This window comes from Mycteria americana, chromosome 5 (genome assembly GCF_035582795.1).
Source record: "Mycteria americana isolate JAX WOST 10 ecotype Jacksonville Zoo and Gardens chromosome 5, USCA_MyAme_1.0, whole genome shotgun sequence".
NCBI classification, from domain to species: domain Eukaryota; kingdom Metazoa; phylum Chordata; class Aves; order Ciconiiformes; family Ciconiidae; genus Mycteria; species Mycteria americana.
In genome coordinates, this window is record NC_134369.1 from 2,832,396 (window position 1) to 2,851,007 (window position 18,612).

The 18,612-nt window shown below is 44.3% G+C and overlaps 2 protein-coding genes and 1 long non-coding RNA gene across 5 annotated transcripts in view; 2 read left to right on the plus strand and 1 right to left on the minus strand.

Annotated features, from left to right (window-relative positions):
* CD59 (CD59 molecule (CD59 blood group)) overlaps nucleotides 1–18,612 on the plus strand; it is a 266,459-nt gene that overhangs the window by 210,308 nt on the left and 37,539 nt on the right. The window lies entirely within an intron of this gene.
* LMO2 (LIM domain only 2) lies at nucleotides 441–8,633 on the plus strand. The gene is made up of 4 exons (XM_075501957.1): nucleotides 441–739; nucleotides 847–1,024; nucleotides 4,716–4,931; nucleotides 7,630–8,633. Exons 1-4 carry the CDS (start codon nucleotides 733–735, stop codon nucleotides 7,847–7,849), a joined length of 621 nt encoding a protein of 206 aa, XP_075358072.1. The 5' UTR covers nucleotides 441–732; the 3' UTR covers nucleotides 7,850–8,633.
* On the minus strand, nucleotides 10,601–15,112 carry LOC142410071 (uncharacterized). Of its 3 annotated transcripts, XR_012775820.1 has the most exons (4): nucleotides 14,957–15,112; nucleotides 14,422–14,771; nucleotides 14,118–14,268; nucleotides 10,601–11,829 (listed from the first exon to the last, which is right to left on the minus strand). It is a non-coding gene; the product is annotated as an uncharacterized LOC142410071 (long non-coding RNA). The 3 variants fall into 3 exon arrangements; XR_012775819.1 differs by having other exon boundaries at nucleotides 14,422–15,112; XR_012775821.1 differs by lacking the exon at nucleotides 10,601–11,829 and adding an exon at nucleotides 13,871–14,025 and having other exon boundaries at nucleotides 14,422–15,112.

The window sequence follows — 18,612 nt, forward strand, 5'->3', positions numbered from 1 at the left end:
TTGGTTGACCAATTTGAATCCTAGGTAGAAAAACAATACTTAGGTTCTTTACCTGTGGGTCTCAAAGTACCGTACAAAAATATGCGTGCGTGTGGGCATGTGGCTATATATGTCAGAGGAGGAGAGGGAGAGGGACGGTGACCGTCGCTTTGGTCCTGTGCGGAGCTGAGGAGCAGCTGGCATACGGAACCCGGCACTTATTTTCTTCCAGCCCTTGGGATCCTTTGCAGGTTGCCTACCTACCTGAGCACCCCGAAAGTGCTGTTGAATGCCCTTGTACCGTGAAAATGCACCGTCAGCTCCCAGCCCCGGCTCTGGGGAGCCCCAGCTCTGTCTCTTTAAGAAACCCAGCGAGTCGTGATGCTGCTGTTTGTATTGCTAAATCCCCAGGAGTCCAGTTAAGAAATGGGCAGCTGTCTCTTTAAGTGTGATTTCCTTCTATTGTATTTGAATCGTGATCAGGAAAAAGGAAATGAAACCAGAGAGCCGGGGCTGAGCCACGGAGTAATAATAATAATACTAGCGATGCTGACCTCCCCGCTTGCAGCATCCCCGCCCGGCTCCGGAGCATGTTCAGAGCTGCCCGGGCAGAAAGCCTGAGCGGAGCCCGGGGAGCTCCGGGCTGAGGCAGCGGTGGCAGCCGAGGCAGCCGCTTCCCCCCCGCCGCCGGAGCCGCAGCCGCGGCCGCGGGAGCTGCCCCGCCGGCGGGCGCGCAGGAGGAGCGCGGCGGGGATGGGAGGTTAGAGCCTGCGGGGCAGCCCTGCGGGGCCGGAGCCCGGCGGCAGCCCCAGCCCCAGCCCATATTTCTCTCTCTCTCTCTCTCTCTCTCTCTCTCTGGTGTTGCAGGAGGAAATCCTGTGAATGTCATTGGGGGGCGGAGGGGGAACTCAGCTGGTGAAAAGGCTTCGAGAGCAGACAGCCTTTGCGGGGGCAGCGGGGGCAGATCCCACCACAGGCACGCTACAAAGGAACAATCCCTGCCAATGTCATCGGCCATCGAGAGGAAAAGCCTCGATCCTTCCGAGTAAGTGGCCTCTTTTTCTCCCCGGCTCCCCGCCACCCCTCTCTCCCCGTCAGCCTTCCGAGGGCCACTCATCCTCCCCACCGGAGCCACTCGACCGGCTCCGCCGCTACCGGCATTGTGTGCCCGGCGCACCCCTTCCCGGCGGCGGGGAGGGGGCTCGGCAGCGGCCCCCGCCGCTCCTTTCCCCCAAGCCCGGCCGCGCCGAGCCGCGCCGCGCCGCAGCGGGGGCAGCGGGCACCGAGCACCGGCGGCCGGGCTGCCCCGGCCCCGCGCCTCCCCTGCTGCGGGCGGCGGCCCCGGCCCCGTGGGGGGCTGGCGGGGGTGGAGGCTGGCGAGAGCCCCCCAAGTTCTGGGAAAGGGCAGCCCGGAGCAGCCTGCGGGGGCAGGGAGGCGGCGATGCCCCCCGGGCAGGGCACTGGCCACCCGCTCCTCCGCCGCAGGGGCGCTGGGAACGGCTGAGGGCGAGGGAGAGCATCACGCTTGCCAAATCTGAAGGTGCTTTTCGTGCGGAGGGACCCTCTCTGCCCCATCTTTGATCTGCCCAGCTCGCCGTAGCCGATTATAGCGAAAGGTCAGAGCTGTTATCAGTGGGTGCCCAACTTCCACATTTTCATAATGCAACTTTCTCTAAGAGCTTGTATAAACTGCTTTGGTGGGGGCAGGGTGTTCTGCAAAGGGCATGTAGAAAGACTTGACTGACGGGATGTAGAAGATGAGAATTTCCCTTCCCTGGGTTTCCCACTCGGGGAAGGGACCGGCTCCCGTGTCCCGGTCCAGGCTCTCGGGCTGTGCTCCGCAGCCGTCCCATCCCTCCTGCCCACACAGGCATCCCGCTGGCGAGAGGCACGGTAACTCGGCGTAAAACCGGAGTCATTTCAGCCCTGTACATGCTAATAACTGCAGTTATGCTTGTCTGGAATCATGATAAGAGAGAAGGAAAAAAAAATTATAAAATCTCCATTTTCAGATAATGCTTAAAACATTGCTCTTAGTAAACCTGAGTCATTTGTGGCTTGTTTCCTGTGAGATACTAAAAATGCCATCGCTTGAAGCCCAGAGTGAACACATGGGAACTGTTTCTTTGGGGGATTAAATCAATTCATTCCGTGTCACTTCTGATATTTTGTGTCTTACATTTTCTCTTATTTTATAATGGTTTTTAAGAAACGATAATCCAAGCTCTTAGGTAGATGATGTCCAGGTTTCAACTACAAAGTTTCAGTAATCTTTAGTTATTTACAAACCTTGTGTTCCAGTGACTTTAGTGCCAGCTTAGAAATCTATGGACATCAAAAAGCTAATGCATAAACCAGCAGTTCTGTTCTGCGTAAACATCCGCCAGGCTGTTCCGGAGTTCAGGGCTTTCAGAGAGCCCTGGCTTGTGATTCCTGAACGCCCGTAAGATGAAATATTTTGGGGTACGTCTGAAGTTTCCAATAAAGGATAATAAAGGATAATAATGTGCGTTTCCTTCTATTGGAAGGCTCTCAGAACTTGTCAGAGCGGAGCGCACACGTTAGGAAAGGGAGTATGGGGCCTGAAAGAATAAACTTGGAAAAACTAGGGCCTAATCACATACAGAGTTCCCCCTGATTTTAATGAAAACTCACAGGACGGAGAGCTCATAGGAGAGGGATGTTACGACACAACTTTCAGGGCACAGCAGTTTAAACTTAGAAGAGTGAAAACCAGAACAGAATATAATCAGATAATAGCTAAGGGCTCAGCTTGCCTAAATAAAAACTGCAGGATCACTTTCTCAGCACAGAATTTCTTGACCAGTGGTCGTTTCTCCCTGCTGAAGAAAGTAATTTTTGCCCAGAAAACCGCTGACCCAGTAAATAAGCAGTAGTAATATAATTTTTTCCTGTTGCCTGCTGGAAACTGGGAGCAGCCTGATCCTTCTCCATCAGTGTAGGTCTCCTCTGCCCCCTCCAGCCTAAGGGAGGACAGACCAGCGACAGAAACGAAGCATTGAGGGACTCTGCTAGAGCGAGAACCCAATAACGTATGAAAAAATTTGAGGCTCCACTCCACCAGCACCTCGGTCATCATCCAGCAAAGCATAAATGTGCAAACGTGCGCCTTCCTTGCCGCTAGCCACAGGTTTAAAATTAAGCGAGTGCTTAAAGGATTGATCCAATAGGGTTTTTTATTGGCTTCCCTGGGGTTTGGATGAGGCCCTCAGCAGCAGCCCCAGCTCCCTGCAAACCTTGCAGGACTGAGCTCAAGTGCCTTTCTTTTAATTTTTTTTGCTGTTCTTTTTTTTTTTTGGCAGAACTTGTAAAATTACACAAAAAGGCAAAGAAGAGAATTCCTTAAGAAAGTAGCTTTGAAGAAAATTCTTGCTTTATCCGCAGGTATTACCAGAACCATCCTAGGTTTCAGAGCTTTTTAAAAAGGGAAAAAAATACCGTGCATGAATAGTCAGTGCTAGTATCGCAATAAAGATTTGTGCCTCTTTTCACGCAGGGATGTGTAAATCCCAAATAACTGTTTGAGCTGTGTTGGCATAGACCCATCCCAGGGGATTCATGTCCTTAGCCTAAGGAAAAAAAGAAGTCCTGCAGTAATATCAGGTCAAATTCTGGCTCTATTAAAAACAGCAGCAAAACTTAAACCAGTTGGGCAACAGTCTCATCTGTTGTATTTATTCATTTCACGCTGTTCAGAGAAATGACATCCCCAGAGTTAGTCTTCAAATTTACATTTCCCAACAAAAAGTTGACAGCATGTAAAATCCCTCAGGTGCCTTTTCTAGTCCTTTAGCCCTTGGTGAGACAGAAATTCCCTTTGCTTCCAGCAGCACTAACAGTCAAAGCTTGCAAGCTCAGGTTTATAATAGGGGCTTATATATTTTTGGGTTAATGCACAGACGCTTTATGGTACTGCTGGGGTTCTTCAGTAAGTTACAGGTAAATGCAGAGGTTATCTGTGTCGATTGGGTCACTTACAGTTGTTTATAGGTAAGCCTTAAAAATCTTGTTGGAAAAAAAAAAGGCATTTTTTAATGGAAATGAAAGCATTGCTATGTGTTGTGGACAAACCAGAATTATTTGAAAACGTGAAGAATATAGTAAGAACTCCTGGGACTTTGGGGTTGTTGGCATCCGTCAGTCCGCACAGAATAACCAGCATTTCTGTGAAATGGTGGATCCAGGCAGCTTTTTGATTGTACTTTTGAAAAAGTGCAATCTTTAATTATGGAAGAATCATGTTATAGGAAAGGTATTTCTGTGATAAGAACTGCATGGCTTGAGACACATGACTGAGCAATTCATGTTCTGTCCTGCAGAAGAAAAATGATGTATCTACACAGACACCGATGTCCTAGTAAAGTAGTAGATGCCTTTACAGTAATGAACACACATGGGTGGTACATAGATCGTCAGGTTTATGCATTATTCTTTAAAGAAAAATAAAAAAAAAGGTAAGCAAATTTTTGCATACTCTTATTAACTCTTTACATTTTAAGCTGTTCTTTTTTTAAAAAAAACCAAAAGAAGAGTGAAGTCCTGCTCCCTCTGATGTCAAAAGTGGATAAATCATTTACTCCACTGGGAGAAAAAATGAGGATGCAATGCCTGTTCTAACTTGACCAATCTTGTGTTTTGTTTCTCCTTCTCCTTCTTCTCATGTGGATGCTTTCAGAGTACAGTTTCCTTCTCCAATGATTCTTTCATTCCCTCAGGGAGCCAGTGGATGAAGTCCTCCAAATTCCCCCGTCGCTGCTGACATGCGGCGGTTGCCAGCAGAACATCGGGGACCGCTATTTCCTGAAAGCCATCGATCAGTACTGGCACGAAGACTGCCTCAGCTGCGACCTGTGCGGGTGCAGGCTGGGGGAAGTGGGGAGACGGTTGTATTACAAACTGGGCAGAAAGCTCTGCAGAAGGGACTATCTCAGGTACACAACCCACTCCTCCTACCCTCGCTCCCCTTCTTCCTACCATCCCAGCTTTGCTTTGTCATGTCATTAGTACAGCTAGTGAGCAGAGATCCATAAAGAATTCATTTGTGAGTACTCTTAAACGTAAAGCCTGACGGCAGTCGCAGTTGTAACGCAGCACCGTTTGCAAGCTCATGGGCCCGTATATTTTGGGGGTTCATGCACAGACGCTTTATGGTACTGCTGGGGTTCTTCAGTAAGTTATAGGTAAATCCAGAGGTTATCTGTGTTGATTGGGTCACTTACAGTTGTTTATAGGTAAATCTTAAAAAGCTTGCGGGGGAAAAAAAAGCATTTTTGAATGAAAATGAAAGCACTGCTACATGTTGTGGACTAAAGAGAATTATTTGAAAATGTGAAGAATATAGTAAGAACTCCTGGGACTTTGGGGTTGTTGGCATCCGTCAGTCCGCACAGACATAACCTGATAGCTCCAGGCGAACCGCGCAGTGTCAGCGTGGGATTCTGGCAAGTAGAAATTGGGAAAAGGTGATGAATTTCAGCAAGCTCCCCCTGAGCTGACAATGAACCCGTTCCCCCGAATGGTTTTAAGAAGTTCTGTGCTTCTCCAAGCATTGCCTTGGAGCTGAAAGGTATATAAAACCAGGTGCCAAGATCGGCGACGGATGAAAGACCATGCAGTTCTCTCATTTAAGAACACGGTATCCAAGGTAACTGAATTCAATTCATTTTCCTGATGCAGTAATATCAGCTATAGGAGAGATGCTTGATTCCACTAGCCAGCAGGGCTGCCGTACCTGCGTGGTGTCTGAAGCCACTGCCGTTTATGCGATTGATCCCTGTCTTTTTCTGCATCGCCGGTAAAGTTATCTGGGACACTTCAAGCAGAAAGACGCAATGTGCTGTATGTTCGTTGCAAAGCTACAGCCAGTACAGGAAAGTTTGATTGCACTAATTTTTGGATCCAGTGGATTTTTAGCGTTCTTAAGCCCGGTCCTAAATAGTCAAGAATTTACCCGTTTTGCTGAATCAGATCTTACAAATACACTCGGTACAGATATTTTCATTAACATTTCTCTGCCTCTCTGCTTTGCCAAAATTTGAAAGTGGAAGGATTAAACTGAGATTAATATATTTCACAAAAATTGATAATAAAGGATCTTTATATTCTTGATTACCATTAAAGTGTATTGATCTTTGCTGTGCTGGTTGTGTACCGTTTCCTCTAATGGATCCCTAATCTTACAGGAGGTCTGTGGAAGAGAATAGTGGTATTTGATATTTTTTCAGCTACCTTACTGAAGGCTAATTTACCTGCCAATAAAACCTAAACCAAAATCTCAGTGGAGTTCCTAATTACGGTGTCTCTGAGCTTTACCGATGGGAATTTTGCTAAGCAGAAACTAAGAACTGAGTTTTGCTAATGAGGCTGCTTGTAAATACTCCACATACACAACAGTCCGGCAGTGATCCCATTAGTTACACTTTCCAAATACTTTTCATCTTAAAATGGAAGCAACAATGGCAATACAATTAATGTATTTTCTTGCAATGAAATTCAACGTTTTTATTTCTTTAATAATGCAACATATAAGATATTCCCTCATTAATGAAAAATTTGGCAACCTTTGTGTAAACTTAGTATTACTTTCATTGGGCAGAAGTAAACACTGACATCTCCTGGTAGACTAAAGAAATTATGTCTTTTCCCCTTAAAGATCTGTCTTAATTTAGTGGGCATTCTTTTTCCAGTTCAGAAGGTGATATGAAGCAGGCACAGCATATGTAAGAGAAGTGTAGGAGGTGGAAAAACTCTTTCCAGAATTAGTATGGAAATTTAGAAGTCAAACTCAGTAGGTGTATACTTCGAACAAGTAAGAAAAAAAATGTATATATTTCTGCTTATTTATTAATGATTTGACTTACAAACTCTGTAGCCAGCAGACCGCATGAACGTCTGGCATTCACACATAGCGGAGTATGTCGCAGTGCTCTGGGTGAATGGTAGTGCATGCTGTGAGGGGAATGCATACCTAGTGCATTCCTTAGAGGCTCCTTTTAATAGACAATACCGTCATGATCTCAGCGGGGTTTTTCAATGTGGATTAAAGAGCGGTCCAGATCATAAAATCGTTTGGGCTAGCGTAAGTATCTAGAAGGTCTTAGCATGTATCCATCTAAAACCCAGCAGGAGCGACTTCATGGATATAGAAATGTTTGGGTTTGAAAGAATCTCCAATGTGGAGGCAACGACAAGAGACAGGGGAGTCTTAGACCATGGCTCGTGTCAGCTCCTTTCTGTAAACTACAATAGCAACAGCTGAAGATAGCAAAATTTATCAATGGAAAGGTAATTTCTATCGATCACAGAAGTGGAAGTATTAGCACAGCACAACTTTATGCCACGATCTGGGGAACCTTTACTCCTCCTGAAGCTGCTCAGCAATTCAAGATGAGGTCATTGATCAGGCGAGTCAATTATATTGACAATAGGTGAGGACCTTGGACTTTCTACTTCAATTTTTGGTATTGCAAAATTCAGAATTCTGCTCGGCAGCTTTCCACGTGACCTCTGTCTAACTTGGCAATACTATGACTAACGGATCAAGGCACTGATGTGTTCTTGTTTTGATTTGGTTTTTCCCATCTCCCCAGCAAGGGAACTCTGCTTACTTCTCTGCTGTTGTTGTTTTAGGCTCTTCGGCCAAGATGGCCTCTGCGCCTCCTGCGACAAGCGAATCCGGGCTTACGAGATGACCATGCGGGTGAAGGACAAAGTGTATCACCTTGAATGCTTCAAATGTGCTGCCTGCCAGAAACATTTCTGTGTTGGGGACAGATACCTCCTCATCAACTCCGACATAGTATGCGAACAGGACATCTACGAGTGGACTAAGATAAATGGAATGATCTAGCAAAGACATGCCTCATAGTCTAATAAAGACATCTCACGGGTGACACCAATGCATAGCTGCAGTGAGGAGATCATCACTTGAGCTATGGGCTTTGTCTAAAATGGGGGGAAAAAACCACGGAGTCGGCCCTTTACAGGCAGTGCTACGTAGAATCTAAGCTACATATAGGTGAAGAAGGGAGACCGAAGCAATAGTAGATAGACTGACTTCTGTTAACAAAGGCGTACGGACAATAACTGACATCAGCCACGTAGGCGAGAGTTGGGGAACAAACACAACGCGATAACGAATTCTCATAACTGGAAAAAGAGTAGGGACTTCTGTAAAGAGATGTTATGGCTTTGTCACCTGCAGACTAGGATTGTGCAATTGAATTTTCTTTTTGTCTTGTTTTAGTTACTGAGTTTAGACGACAGCTCCTAATGTAGACATGAGGAAGAATACTGGAAGAAAAGGGCCATCACTTACGTGGTCATTCTATACGGCCTTACACTATGGATAGGAGAGAAAGCAGGAAGAGGGTGGGGGTTATTTTTGCATGGATTTTTTTTTTTTCCTTTGAGAATGAACAGTGCATCCTCTAGTCCCAAACTCTTCTTTAAAAAAATCCTGCTGAATAGTTGTTTTTGGGCACTGCTGTTTCAAGATGAGATGTTCCACAGATCATTTCTATACAAATATAAATCTAAAGAGTTGTTCAACTATTTTATTAACTTAGATTATATCGATAAAATATTTGTTGTGTGTAGTAAGACTCTGCAGCTTTAATAAAAATAACAGAAGATTTGAGTGTTGTTATTTCTTTTTTTTTTTTGAGTTGGACTGGATTTTTTGTTTGTATTATTTATTTTATTTTTTGTAGCAGAGTTTCTACACTTTGTCTACAGCTGACGCCTGCTGGATCCACTTAAGGTTGTGTTTCAAAACAGTAATGTGAGAACACTGAGGTCTCAGTAAGCCTTGTAGAGTTCTTCATGCTAAGGAGAAATTAGATAGTGTTGTAGGAGAAATTAGATAGTGTTGTGTGGCACTGAGGCTCTTTGGTGTTTATGAGGATGTTTTGAGGCTGGTGGCCCACAGAGTAACACCCACATTTGGGTGTTACTTCGCAACACAGACGAGCCTATCTGATCTCAGAGGAGACCGTGTGAGATTAGGGTCTCCTAGAAAGGTAGCTCGTTCTGATTTTCCTCTGGATTATTGAATCCAGTGTAATATCACTAAAGCCAATCAATACTTGCTAGTATTTAGAAAGAATTAAGTTCAGAGCCTTTCCTGCAGAGACTGTTGTGGCTTGCTTCTTAAGCAAAAGGAAGTTTCTTAGCATTGTAGTAATACCAAGAACATGAGAAGAACGCCTGGTCATCTTATCTTCGGTATCTTCGGTCATTCGGTATCTTACTCCCAGAGACAAGTAGTGGGTGTTCAGGCAAGCAGGGAGTGACCTCCGCATGAAGCCTTGCCAGCTTGCAGGAAGGTCCAATGAGCTTTGCGTGAGCTTGCCTTCAGACCCCTCTGCTTAACACCGACCCACAGACACATTCTCCATGAGTTTGCCTGTCCCTTTTTTTTTTATTCTTTGGCCTCCATAAAGTCCCAAAGCAATGGTTTTCACAGTTTAATTCTATGCTGTGTTTATTTCAAAACCTGTTGCCCGATAACTTCATTGGTTGACCACCATATTGTGAGAGATAATGAATAGTCATTTCCTATCACCTTTTTTTCACCATTCTTGACTTTAAAGACCTATATCATATTCCGTCCAACTTATTTTTTCTGAGATGAGTAGTCTAAGTTCCTTCTTGCGTGAAAGTTGTTTCACGCCTCTGATAATCTGTTTCTCATCGCTGTATGTTTTCTGGTTCTACGTTATCCTTTTTGAGAGCATCACTAGAACTGCACGTCGTGTTCAAACATACTAAAAAAATAAAGCTCCTAACACAGTTTAACAAGTCTGAAAGTCCACTCAGAAGACAGTTGGCATGTCCGTTCACCCCATCAGTACTAACATGTAAGGAATAGCACCTAAGCATATGGATATCTATTGGTCTGATTATTTTCAATAAACTTGTCACCTAAGGGATCTCTCATCCAAGCGGCCGTACTGACCAATGACAACATTTTGCATTTTACAGTGGATATTCTGAGACCAATTTTTTCTTTTCTTGCTTTTGTTGTCACAACTAGCATTGGGGACAAAACCTTTAAATCTTATTGCCAGTGAAGTTGGAAACTAAACAGAGGACATAATGAGATCACGCTTGAAAAGTATAGTTTGAGGGCTCTGTGATTTAGCTCTTCTCAAGTGATATGCTGACCTCTGGAGGCCATAGGCAGGTGGTATAATTTTAATTCTTGGCCTAAAACGTATCCCTGCCAGCACAGGCAAGAAAGCTATGTACCCAAGGAAACTACAGCTATCATCTCTCTTCACCCTCAGTGGCTCCTTGCAAATATTCTGTCCAGCTAGAAACGAAGTCTCAATATGCCTGTTAGTTTACACAGCTCGGCGGATGTAACCAGGATGCTAATGCAGGGTGGAGGTGCACCGTCATTCTTCAGGTCGGTGCACGGGGGCACATACGCACAGTGAGCTGCACATCACCAGAGAAGGCAGCACCAACAGCTTCGTGGCAGATGCTTTAAAGCTTTCCAGCTCATCATGCCCTGCCATGTCATTGCGATGTCCCTCTCAGAGCCCCTCTTCTTTCTCCCCCTCTCCTTTCCCCCCCAAAAATACACCTCGAAAGCACTATTGTACAAGCAGGGCAGAGGAGTGCTTACGGCTTCATGAACATCTACTAGTTCACGGCAAGAAAATTTTGCAGATGATGGCCATCAGCTATAAAGCTGGTTTTTCTGTAGTCGCACGCTAATGATGGAGACGAACACGTATCAAAGGGAGTGTCATACGCTGGGGAGACTGGGACTCCGCTCCATCCCACGGCGCTGCCAGCTGAAGGGTCTCTGCACGAAGACCACGTTTCAGATCACAGGTAGCCATCTGCTGATAGTCCTGAGTGTGCAAGGGGCAGTGGGAGATAAAATGAGCTACCCTTTGACAAAGTAAACCATGATTTTGACTTTTCAGAGTTGCTATGAAGAGGTTTTGAGCTGCATCCTGATCTCATACAGCATGATGGTGTAACTGACTCTAAAATAACTGCAATCCCAGAGTTACACCAGCATAACGATTGCATCGATGTGATCAGAATCAACGGGTATCGTTACAGGTAAGAGTTTCGACACTTGTTCCCTAAACCCTTTCCAGTGTAATTTTTAACCTTACTTGGACACGCTGCAGAGCAGATTTCCGTGATTCCACCTCACAGAGAGGTTTGACTGAAAATTTAGTGTAAGGGGCCTCGTTAACGACTGGGTTAGGAAAGAGTGTCAATAGTTCAGGGAGGCTTTGTGGTTTTGCACTAGTGAGAGCAAGATCCGTGTTTTGTTCCCACCTCAGAAAGTATTTCCTGTGTGACTTTTGGCAAGGTAGTTAAATATTCTGCTTCTCAGTTGCCCGCCTGTAAAACGGAGATATTATCACTTATTCTGTAAACCATCACTTAAAACTTCCTAATAGAAATACACTCAGTATTTTGTGTAAGGTATCATTTACACAGGAAAATACATTTTAAAACCTAAATGAATATATTTGTAAAGGAAGGATGCTGCAGGGTCCACAATGGATATTCTTATTTTGTTATAAGACCACCAGTTTTACCTAGTCTCTGTAACTTCAGAAAGGACTTAAGCTGAACTGGAAAATGACAACTTGTGCCAGAAGAAGAGCCTCCGCTTGAGCAGTAGCATTACTCTGCCTGTGTAATTATACCAGTCTGTTGGTGGACTTCTTCCCGCCAGATTCCTAACTCTCGGAATCTCTCCGGATCCAGGAGGAGAGAGAACAGATTTCTCTTGGAATTAGCGTAACCAACACTTCACCTCCATCCTCATCTCAAGTATGTAAGGACTCTCTCCTGAAATCACAAGAAAATAAAATGTTCCAAAAACAAGGGCGAAAATAAAAGCAAAGATGATTTAAAGGCACAGGCAAAAAGCACGATAATCCGAATATGACTTCATCAGCTGATATTCAAATGCATTGTCCTTTATATGTTTTCAATATCAGCAGTATTTTAAAAGGCATATCATCCTTCAAGATTTCCCTTCTTTGTCCCCATTATTCAATGTCATGGTAGGAAGATGAGAGCATTACCATCGATATCACTTTTTTAATTCCGTGCCCTTGAATAAGGGCAATAAGAACCCCGCATAATAGAGTTTTCAGCGGAGAGAGTAAATGGGAATCGGTTGTTAATTCAATACAGGATACAGAAGCTGTCTCTCCCATCTCTTTTTCTCAAGGTAATACTGTGCCTCCAATTGTCATTATACCCAAGAATCAAATTATTTGAATTCTGGACACATCAGCACAAAACCGAAGACTCCCTGCCAATTTCGTAGCCTGCTTGGAAGAGAACATCAGAGAGCATCACTCATTTATACGACTGCCAGCCTGAGACTGTAAATTCAGAAAACAAGAAGGCCTCAGGTGCTGCACTTTAACATGTCTTTCTGCTCCTGCATCACCCCCCCTTACACCCCCATCACATACAAGGTAACATTTTATCTCCCAAAGGCAAAGCTTTCAAGCATCTGCCAGGGCGAGCATAGACTCTGTATGGCCTGGATGTGAATTGAAAATGAGACTATTAAGTATATTAATTGATAACAGTCACTTGTGACTTTGAAGGAGATTCATGACACTTGGAAAAATAATCTATAAAGATTGTTGTTGCTCTAAAAAGACAGTGCAGCATCAGCTTATTTCTCTTGCAGCAGGTTCATCTCTTTTATAGAGCATACTGCACTGCAGGCAAAGGGAATTTTAATGGACACTGGAAAGAACGATCTATTCCTCTGTCCCACAACAAAAAAGAAACCATAAAAAGACACAGAACAGAGAGATTGAGATACGGTATCAGAAAACATTTAAGGAACTATAATTAAATGAAGATTCAGAAGTCTGTCAATGAGATGAAGATTAAACTGGCAGAAAGTTGAACCTTGTTTGAAGGAACTTGTTCCCTCCCGCTGTGGGTTGTTTTGTACCAGGCTAATGAGAAGGCACATCTCTGGAAGGCTCCTAATAAACCAGCAGATCTCTGACGGTTAATTAATAAACTTATTTTGCAGGAGTATACCACGTTCCGTTTAACGCTTTTCAAGTGCCTTGCAAGCATTAATGCATTAATGCATTACTCTTGCCTTTTTGAAGCTACAAGCCCCGCTCCATAGGTAGGGAAACAGGCACAAAATGAACATGACCTGCTTAAAAATCACACAGTAACTCAGCCAGACTTCTACGCGAGCAGATCTCTTGGCTTGAGTGTGACCATTCCACCACGGACCATTTGGCAACCGCTGACGAAGCAGGTACGGGTACCGCACGGCCTGACCTGTCCGAGAGTGGGGATCTCAAATACACTCTGAATGCGGAGAGCAGTCTCAAATAGCATTTTATATGGATGCTTTCTATGAATTATGCCCGAGAGTGATATACGTCCCTTCCTGCATGACAGACAATCTGGTATATAAAGCTCAGCTGTGTTGGCAGAATCAGGAGTTAACAGCCTGTGGGGACATTTGGGCATGAGTAGTAAAACCCCATGAAATTCGGCTAAAAAAAAAGCATTTGATGACATCTATGGCTTATTCTTCAAATACAGAGAGTGAGCCACCATTTCACTGTCTGTAGCAATACTCAAGCAATGCTTGAAGCACCCGTAAGCCCCCTTATCTGTGTTCTTTGCCAACAACAAAGGGATGATCAAAAAGCTCCTGTTAAACTGTTTCTCTATTAAAAATTTAGTTGTCAAATATTTAATTTGGGGGGGGTGAAAAACAGATCATCATGAAAAACCCATCTAAGATTTTCAGGGAAGAAATTTTTCTGTTTTTAATGAAAAGGTTGAATACACTTTTTGCTGAATGCTTCCTGATCATCTCTGCTCTCTCTCTGGCACATTCCGGTTATATTTATACATCGGCATAACGCAGCGAAGCCTGTAACCAACTGCAAGAAGTTTGATTTCTGTGGAGGTGCTGGAATGGGGGAGCAAGGAGGGATGCTGTCACAGTAGCGACTGGGGTAGTGAAAAGTAGCCGTTGCTCTGCAGGGTTGAGAAAGGAATCACGGCTACTTTTTAAAGCCATGACCCGAGGACTAACTCCTTTTGTAGTCCAGTAGCTCTGGGCCACCTACCTTTCACATGATGGCTGAGATGTTTTTTCTTCAGGGCTGTATCTTCTTGGGTTGGTTGGTAAAAGCTTGCACTAAGGCGGCTATGAAAGAAGCCTGAAAAGTGAGGCAGGCTTTTGTTTTCTTGTTTCGGTTAATCATTGCAGCACTCTGTCTAAAAGACAAAGAAGTAAAAGCATTTCTCTTGCGTGAAAGCTTCCACAAATGTTTGCCAGGCTACTCATGGCAAAAAAAAAAAGATCTGGAAGCAGTGGTGCAGCAGACCAGCAAACCAGCATCTGAGATACAAGCAGTGAGGCAAAAGCACCTGGATATAACAGCTGAGAGTTGAGAAGGGTTTATTCGTAACGGACTGATGATCCTCCTATTAGTGAAATACTGTATAATGACTCCTGCTCTCTGCGTGTAGCTTCCACAACATAAGATGTCAGCGGCCAGATGCATTTTCCTGTTCTATGGCAGTAGATTTGGATGCTTGTTAGGACAGGGAGTAGCTTTTCAGCCACGACAGCTGAGCCCTTGACTTCAGTCTTCAGCCTTCTGACTTTTTTAGACCCCTGGGCTGGGATTAGGAGTTTGGTTTTCTTCTCTCCTCAGATATGTGTCTTGCATCTCATATCAGATACCTTTACCAATGTATTTCACAGCACCTGCAAACTGGTTTTGAGATAGAGACGATTTACTTATTTACATTTGTTTTAAAGAGACAAGCACAATAAAACTGAAATTCTTCTACAATAAGACACATAGCCTTCAGTCTGACAATATCCTGAAGCATCTTGACAGCTACCCAAAACAGTGCTTAGATATCATGTTGAGATCTCATTTAAAAGATCTAAGACCTGCAATCATCAACCTAAGGACGCTTTGCAACACCAGGAAATTCTCGGTCGGCTGGTAAGACAACGCTCCGTCACAACATGGTTATGGTTTCTTTGCAGTCGGTAGGTGCGAGCAAGCACCGAACGAGCTGTGGTGCAGTTGCCCTGGAATTCTTGGAGCTGGCCCAGCAGCGAGTTTGACCCGACAGGCACGAGAAGCGTGTTGCTCAGCTGATAAGGAAACTGAGAACGTGCATCAGCAAATACAGTTTGTTTATCCCGTAATAACTGGTTTTGAGTAGTACAAGCAAAAAGAGGCTGGGTCTGCACTAGACAGATAAGAGCTCTGACCGAAAGGACAACCAAAGGTTGCACCAGGCCTCCTGGAAACTTCAAAAGAGAAGCCTTCGGTGGGAATGGATGACCAAGGGAATTGCAAAGGGCTTCTCGAGTCTTTATCTTTGTGCTACCTCTTCAAATCCAGCTCAACACTTCAGTCATTTATTGTCGCCATCGTCTGATGAATGTACGCTGGGCTCAGCCTTGTTCCTACTGCACAGGTGTTTGTAGCCAAAAAGCCCCGCCGCTGCAGCCGTGGCTAACTGGCCGCCTCGTTAACAATCTCCGCTAATAACCTACAGAAAGTGTGTGGAGCTGAAAAGTGAGCTGCTATCTGGTTCGTACAGATGGCTTTTTTTTAGGTCAGGAAAGACTCAACAGCAGCAGAATTTTCTTTAGGGGTGCCCTGTTATTCTCTGTGTTCCTCAGGTAAAGACCTGAGCTCCCACACAAAACAACCAGGGTCCCAGCACTTTCCCCAAGATCAGGAAATATTCCTCCAGTCCTTGCTTTCAGCAGGGTCTTTCACACATCCCTTGGGCCGTGAGTCATGCCATTGCATCAGGAATCACCCGCAGTGAAAATGCTGTAAGCACATGAAATTATAAATATTCCTGAGGCTTTATTACTGCCTTTTTGACCAAGTTAAGTTTGAAGTAAGCAATCTTGGTCTCCTGTGAACTTTGTCAGTGCTATTCTCTGTCAGTATTAATCCAGCACGCACAACTGTATATGTACACAACCTGAAAGCAGGTATCAGCATTGCTGGCCTGGGATGAAGGCACCTACTGATTATCCACTGCACTGAGTTTCTCTTCCACGCTATCTGCTTAGTTTAATTCGTTAGCTCTTGGACGCAAGAGTCATGCCTTTCTATGCTATTCACGCTCTGTAAATGAAGTAAACTTTATTTTTTATATTTTCACAGGTTAATGTTTACATTTGTAGCAATATTTTATATTTGATTTATGTGAAAGAGGATGATATGAAAGGAAAACCAACTCTGAGCTAAGCAACCCTGGGAAAGAATAAAGCTTGGGTATGCCGGTTTGTGTCAACACGGAATCTTTCATCTGAAGAAAAAAGCCCAGTCTATTAAAATCACTCTCTGCAAACATACGTAAATATTTTAGACCCATTTCGGAGCTAAGAATCTCAGACAAAAAGGTTTGCTAATAAAAAAAGACAAGCCTGAAGTCACAGAGCACCTTGACTCAGAGCCGTGCTGCGCAAGATAGGGGAGGACCAAGGGGTGGCTTTTTGACAACCTTAGGCAATTGATGTGGACAAGAGCATCCATGTAGGGCCGTCTGACAATTCCAGATAGACCGGCCACCATTCTGTTGCCACAGTGCTCCTTCCCTAGCTCATCTGCATCAGGACCTGCAGGGGTCAGAAGCCCGAGGACACGAGGCTCAAATTCAGCTTGCAACCTTCTGCACTAAGGGATCTGCCTGGATTACTGCACGTGGCATACCTTGTAGGGTCAAGGACGAAAGCTGGGAGTAGACTCCAGCTACGGTTGCTTCGAGTCTTTCACTGTCACCACTAGATAAAGTCCGTTGGTTGAATTCTTGGTGATTCCTTTGACTTCATTTGACCTTGGAGCTGTCAAGGCTAATTTACCATCGTGCGAGAGAGATTCGAGAGGGGTGTCGTTGTTGGCTGTGTCTACGTGGCAGTAACGAGGAAGGGATTTTTTCTTTAAACCGTTGTTTGGTTCTGTCAGAAGGCAGCCTGAAGCTGTACTCTGACCGATATCCCATTTGTTACTAAAATGTCCGACAAACTCCTATGTAATATTTAGTTCATTCACGTACACATTTCACTGAAGTTCTGGCTCTGATCCCTTTAGCTACCTCCCTGTCATCTTTCAAATCTCATCTGAGATTCACTCCTGTGAAGCCTGAAGAATTGATTTGGTTATCAGTTCATATGTAAATCCCTCACCTTTCAAAGGACTGCTGAACGATCTTTATGTTTATGTGATTCACTGGAGTCACTGCACGATCATACAGCTCCCATTTTTAATTTTCTTACCTTGCTCCTTCCGGGCTCTTTATTACAGCCACTCGTTTTCTGGTTAATTTTAGATGATCAGATTTCTACGCAAAGGTCGTTGCCTACCTGTTCCTATGAAGCCCTGACCTTATTGCACCTTTGCTACAGTAAAGAACAAACCCAATAATAACAGTGTAATAACAATACAAATTTTCTGGACCTCACATTTTTCTTACTACCGATTCCCCAAGCTGTCTACTCCCCTCAAAGTCTCAGCTTTGCCCATTTATTATTGTCCATTTAGAGCACTAAGAAGCTGATCTCGTGAAATGTAGACCATCCCCTGACCAAAAATCTTCACGCATTAGGTAAATTTCAAGAGACGCACAGCACCCGGTGGTAAAGATCCCCAGTGTGTCATTTCATTAGATTTTCAATAAGTAAAAATAAATGATGCTGAAAGCCTCATCATCTTTCAAAGATTAAACATAAGATGCACGAAGCAATCTGAGAAATTTTCAGCCCGAGGAATACCTCTGATATATTTAGCCATTTGGGCTCTAAGACTGGTGATAAGGGAAGAAAAACTAGGCTCCATTATTAAAATGGAAAAGAACCTTTGTGTCTAGACCGAGCTGGAAAAATGCCATGGTAACTTACCTGCGTCCACAGTTTGTGCAGTTGTTAGTTATTTGTCAGTTAGTTGATGGACAATGCAAAGCCTGCTGTGGGTAAAACATTTAAATGCTGCAATTTTAAGGGGGTTTATGTTTGCTTTTGGTTTTTTTGTTTTTGTTTGTTTGTCGCCAATTTTTTTGTTCAGCTTCAGGAACAGATATTTCTCTTTTACCATGTGTTCCTTGCAATTGTTAGGATATCCATTAGGAAAGTAAAATGACAGCTCTTCGATGCACACTTGAGGAGCCCTTAGCCTAACCAGCGTGGCTGATTAATTTTTACGACTAACTCCTGCAGAACTATAGGCCACTCCATCTCAACCTTCACCGCTGCCTAAGCCCCCAAGTAACTTTGGTCCTGGATACGTTTCAGGATCCTGGATACGTTTCAGGTCCTGGATATGATTCCCTGCTGCAATCACACCTCTGACCACTGGAAAGACTGCCCGTTAACTGGCAGCCCATCTCGGCAAAGAAACAAAGATCGAGAAACCTCGAGAGCTGTGGATGCGGAGCTATCCTCATCCGCTCGCTGCGGTGTTCGCGATGGTGGGAATTTAAATGCGAACCCACTTTCCAGAGAGTTTAAGCTGATACACTTCTTTTGGAAGGGCAGTAGGTATGTAACTGCTGCAGTTCAGATGACCAGCAGTACTTTAC